Here is a 5941-nt window from a genome sequence, read left to right on the forward strand (position 1 = left end):
AGAGAACATATAAAAACAAAAATCCAAAAAAAAAAAAAAAAAAAAAAGTTTTCAAAAACTCTGAAAAATGCACTTATTTGAATTTTAGAAAAAATTTTTTAATCAAAATTTTACCATTCCTAATGTTATTTTATTATATAGAATACACTAAGTGGTATTGAGGCAATTTATGAAAATTGTTGTTTTTCGGTTGCCCCAACTTACTCAGAGAAACAAACAACAGAATTTATACCTTTATAGAATAACTTGAAAACATATTAAAAAAACCCGAAGAAATATTTTTTTCATAATATTATCTGAAATTACAAAATTATATATCAAACTAGTAATATAGTTAAAAAAAGACAACAATAACATTAATTTAGAAAGGTAGAGACCTTTACTATCTAAAAATATACATATACATGCTTTTTAGGGAACAGCAGTATTTGTTTGAGCTTTTTAACTCATTCGATGAGCGAAATTGATACCAATGCACCAGCAGATTTGGACAACGTACTGGTAATTTAGTCACAAATTTTGCGCTGAAAAAGCGCTTTATAATATAGACCTCGGATATAATGCGCGCTAATTTTAAGAAAAGTCGTGTTGATGATATGCGTCTGGATCGTAATAAGCAGTAACAACAACCCTATTAGCAAACTTTCTTCCGGCAAGTGCTTCACTTGCAATTTTTGATTCTTCAGATGTCGCATACTCAATAAAAACCTAAACCAAAACACAATGTTGAAAACAAACAACAGAAATCAAATAACGCCTTAAAAAATTTATTTCGCTTACCTTTCCAACCCCAGAAACAAGAAATTCGTGGTTAGGTCGTGGTATTTGCATACTACGTATACGCCCATACTTCGAACATTCTTCGCGAATATCCTCAAAGATTTCTATAAAAAGAAAATGAATTTTTAATTAAAAAAAAAAAACTGTACTAAATAACTGTCAGACTTTCACAAGTTTAAGTGTATTAAAATGGACTTGGATTAAAACGCATTACGTTTCAAAACGTATGATCAAAAAATAAATTTCTCAAAGTTAAATAAATGTGAAACCGTCAACCGAAATCTTTACCTCCTTTTTTTTTTCTCCCCCTTTCATTTAGCCGTACGAATATTTACAAGTTCCGTGTTTTATAATATATATAAAAATGGCAAGGACGAGAAGAAAACAGATTTGCCTTATCACCAAGTCCCTTGTTTTTTCTAGACATTTATATAAATACATTGTAACTAAAATTAAAAATTAAAAATGAGAGAAAAAAGCAAAATGTTTCAAAGAAGTTTATATAAAATGCAAAATAGTTTAAGTCTTTCAAAGTTATTTTTTATAAAAGTTAAAGATACTTCTTTAACTTTTATAAAAAATAACTTTGAAATAATTTATTCTCAATAACACGAAGATTAACATACAGTCATGCAAAGCATATAGTCATGCAAAGCTATATATATTCAAATTTCAAAGCTATTTATTAAAGTAAAATTTTAATAAATCATTCAAGAAAACCAAAACCAACAGCAAAAAAAGAAAACGTGAAAAATGAAAACATAAAGGTTAATTTATAATCAGAAGTATATATATATATATATATATATATATATATATATATATATATATATATATATATATATATATATATATATATATATATATATATGTATATATATATATATATATACATATATATATATACATATATATATACACACACACACATACATACATATATACATACATATATACACACATACATACACACATACATACACACATATATACACACATACATACATATATACACACATATATACATATGCACACATGCGTATGTACACATATACACATATACATACATGCGCACATAAATGCTGTAAATCTATATAATTACTTTTTCATAATATAATTGAATATAATGTATATAATTAAAGACTTTAGACCTTTCCAGACAAACAAAGCATGCACTAATAGATAATTTTCAAATATAACATTTTTATAGATAGATTTAAAAAAAACTCTGTTTTTTCATTATTTAAAAGTAAAGTTTTAGCTTTTGTTTAAACTGTTCAAGAGTTGTAAATGTTTTAATATCATTACTAATTATCTTATTCCATACATTAGGTCCTCTAATAATTATTGAGAACTTGGTTGACTCATATATAGTTTTTGGTTAAACAAAGTTTTTACTTGAATGAATTTGTGTTAAATTTTATTTAATAATGGTATGAAGATATTTGGTATTGTATTATTATTAGTTTTATACATAAAAATTAGCAGATGATATATATTTATTCGGTACAAATTTAATATTTCTAAATTGTTGAGCAATAGTGCAGAATGTGAGAAGCGGTGTGCATTTGATAATAATCTAATCCTTCATATATAATAATATTTTTATAACTTACGTATTAACATAACTTTAATAAAAAAAAGTAATTCAAAACAAAGTAAATACAACCCTACGCATATAAATAGAACAACATAATTTATATATTTACCATCGTAATCTTCGTCGTCAATTAATTCATCAGCTACTACCATATTCATAAGACATAAAATATTTGTTGCTGTAATTTCTTTGCTTAAGTCAAAACCAGGAATGTTTAGCTAGAAAAAATTTTTTACTTGAATTGAAATTTTACAACAGGAAACACAATAGAAATCAGTACAATAAAAGTTTGGCAATCGGAGTTGGCAACTAAAATTTTACATAGAATCAGAAACAGTCATTTTACAGAAGAAAAAAAACTCAAAAATCCAGCAAGTTTAAGAAAATTGATTATCTATATTGTCCTTTGTCAAAACTAATATGTTAAATAAATTAAATGTAATATAAAATAATAAATTGGATACAATTACATAATTGAAAATATATCAACATTTAAACAAGTGTTTTTACCAGTAATCTAATTGCACAGAAAATATTGATAATTTATCAACTCTAAGCACTACATTAAATAATTACAAAAATATTTTATTTGCATAATACTTTAAGAATGGTTATGAAGTGCTTCACTTGAACTGCATTAATTAAAAATATTTTATAAAATTGTTTAAATCTGCTAAGTCGAAAATATCTTTGAGTTAGCATTGCAACAAAATCAGTAGCAAAATCAGAAATTAGTATTTCATGTTTGCAGTAGCACATTTCATGTTTGCAGTAGTACATTTCATGTTTGCAGTAGCACATTTCATGTTTGCAGATATCAGTTTTTTTATAACAAAAATTGACTTTTTCTGATATAAAAAAATAAGAATGGACATTATTTTTACTTTTTTACTCTCTTTAATTTTACTTTTTAGCTTTGAACTCTTTCATTTCAATTTTAGTCTTTGATGTAAAGGTGTAAAAATAATTATATGAAAAAAAATTTCTTACCATGTCAACCTGATACTTAAAAGAAGCGAAATTTTACAAAAATTTCAAAAATAAAAACTAATTTTAAAACTTTTGTAAATTTTCGCTTCTTTTGTGCTTATTACTCAAATTAATAGAGTACTACAAATAATATATAAATATTGTATATATTATTATATGAACTTCAAATGTAACTATCCCTTTTTTTACTTGTGTGGTTTTCATGTAATTAGTACATACAAAGTTTGTTTAGTGCATACAAAGTGTCAATTATCATATATCATATCAATCTGATGTTATTCAAATGTGTTTAGTTTCTATTTGAATTACCTATATACCTGTGCAGCCATAGTTACATAATTATAAGCATTTATAGTTACAGTCATAAGTTATAAATACCTGGGCAGTCATAGTTTTAGAACCAACACTAGCTCTTTGTACAACCAATTTTTTATCTCCTAATTGCATTCCATTCATACCAGCAATAGCCTAATAACGAAATAATAATATATAAATACATACTATACAATTACCAAGTTGTTTAGGGACGCTTGTTGAATAGTGCTTTATAAATGAATTAACAAATACGAATTTGTTATGTATATCGTAGTGCTTTATAAACCCTTTGTTAATTGATTGAATAGGGTAGCTTCATATAACTAAAATTTGTACTAGTTGCTGCAGCTCTTTTAATAGATTGTAATTAAAGTAATTTTATTGTATCTTAGAGCTTGGCTACATATTATGTTTGCTTTTTCCAAACAACATTAGTAAACAAATTTCAAATTTTAATCAAAGTAGATAAGCGTCTAGAAAAAATAAAGTGGATATTCAAATATTATTAAAAACTTCAAAAACTTTTACAAATACACAAAAACAACTTTATAAAAACGTAATTTATAAAAAGTTTAACATTATGAAAAACGTTACTAGTGATCCGTAAAAACGCGCGTTAATTTTAAAATCAACCAATAAAAAGTTTTTATTAACTGATTTTAAAATTAACGCGCATTTTTACGAACCATAATGTTTTTTAATGCTAAACTTTTTAATCAACATGTTTTTATAAAGTTGTTTAAGTTCCTTAATAAGTTTTAAATATTATTTGAATATCTAGTCTATTTTTCTAGATGCTTTCTACTTAAAATTTAGGATTACTTGTGTTGTTTGAACAAAGAATGAATTATAAAAGTTATAAGTGCGTTATAAAAGTAATAACACTATTATAGTGTTATTACTCTTCTAATGCAGTTAGTTACTTGAGTATTACAGGGTGGAGCAGAGGAACTTGCTTATTTGAATTAGCCTTCCTGAAGTGTGATTTGCTATTTATTATTATTATTTATTGCTATTAGCCTTCCTGAAGTGTGATTTGCTACGATAACTTTAAGGAGAGGCTTAATCAAGAGCGCAAACTGTAAAGTTTTGTTTATATGATGAGCCGCATTAATTTTTTTTTCTTTTTCTTTGCAGTAGTCATGTAAAAGTAGCTCTTGGGTTATCAGCTTGTTCTGTTAGACGGATCCTTCACGAGAAATTGAAGTTCCATCCCTATAAAATTGTTGTCCCCCAGTAACTGATTCCTTGGGACTTCGATGCTCGTGAGGCTGCGTGTAGGGTCCTTCTCAACTTGCCTGATGACACGCTTGTGTTCTTCCATGATGAAGTGCACTTCCATCTTTCTGGGGCTGTGAACAAGCAGAACATGCGGTATTGGAGCACTGAAAACCCATGAGAACTTCACCTATGACCTCTACACTAGCAACATGTGACTGTTTGGTGCGCAATATCCTGAGTTGGAATAATCGGTCCCTGGTTCTTTGAAGAAAATGAGAGGACAGCTTCAGTGATATCTGAGCCTTACGTGACAATGTTACAGGATTTCTTCCTGCCAAAACTGAATGAGATGGGCTTGTACGATGTTTGGTTCCAGCAAGATGGCGCAACTGCGCATACATCAAGAGCATCCATGGTTTTCTTGAACAAAGCCTTTCCTGGGCATGCGATCTCTTTGAGGGGCAATCTTCAGTGGCCAGCCAGGTCCCCTGATCTTGCGCCTTGTGATTATTTCTTGTGGGGACATCTGAAGTCTGTCGTGTACCATGACAGACCCAACAACCTGAACCATCTCAAGAATAACATTCGTGAAGCTGTCACTAACATTCCTATTGAGATGCTGGAAAGAGTTGACACCAATTTCTGGACACGACTGACACAATGTATTGACAATAACAGACGTCATTTGTGTGATATCATCTTTAAAACTGGCAATTTGTAAAATTTACTTGTTCTTGATTATGCTATTACAAAATTCATTTGTATATATTCAATTTTGTTATAATATATGTTTCAAATAAGCAAGTTTCTCTGCCCCACCCTGTATTACTTTTGTAGTCATATGTTTATTGTATTAATTCTTATAACTTTTTCGCTAACAAATTAAGTTGATTCGCTCCTTAAAAAACAAATTACACGGTTTTGAATAAACTAAAATTTTGAAGACTAGATATTTTTCTGGATTTAGCATTTCGCGATCGCTGAATTCAACCCTTGAACTACTATAAATGCTTTTTAAAGTTTTCTTTTAAATAA

General features: G+C 27.7%; 1 protein-coding gene across 2 annotated transcripts in view; it reads right to left on the bottom strand.

Moving 5' to 3' along the window:
• Positions 1 to 257: 257 nt before the first annotated feature.
• Positions 258 to 5941, bottom strand: part of LOC100204902 (splicing factor U2AF 65 kDa subunit) — a 67411-nt gene continuing 61727 nt past the window's right edge. For both annotated transcript variants that reach the window (XM_065803207.1, XM_065803208.1), the window contains exons 10-13: positions 3749 to 3838; positions 2490 to 2598; positions 781 to 884; positions 258 to 708 (exon numbers count right to left, since the gene is read on the bottom strand). In XM_065803207.1, the coding sequence (XP_065659279.1) occupies positions 574 to 708; positions 781 to 884; positions 2490 to 2598; positions 3749 to 3838 (438 nt within the window). In that variant the 3' untranslated portion in view covers positions 258 to 573. The remainder of the gene's footprint in view (positions 709 to 780; positions 885 to 2489; positions 2599 to 3748; positions 3839 to 5941) is intronic.

Source organism: Hydra vulgaris, chromosome 08 (assembly GCF_038396675.1).
Source record: "Hydra vulgaris chromosome 08, alternate assembly HydraT2T_AEP".
Classification (NCBI taxonomy): domain Eukaryota; kingdom Metazoa; phylum Cnidaria; class Hydrozoa; order Anthoathecata; family Hydridae; genus Hydra; species Hydra vulgaris.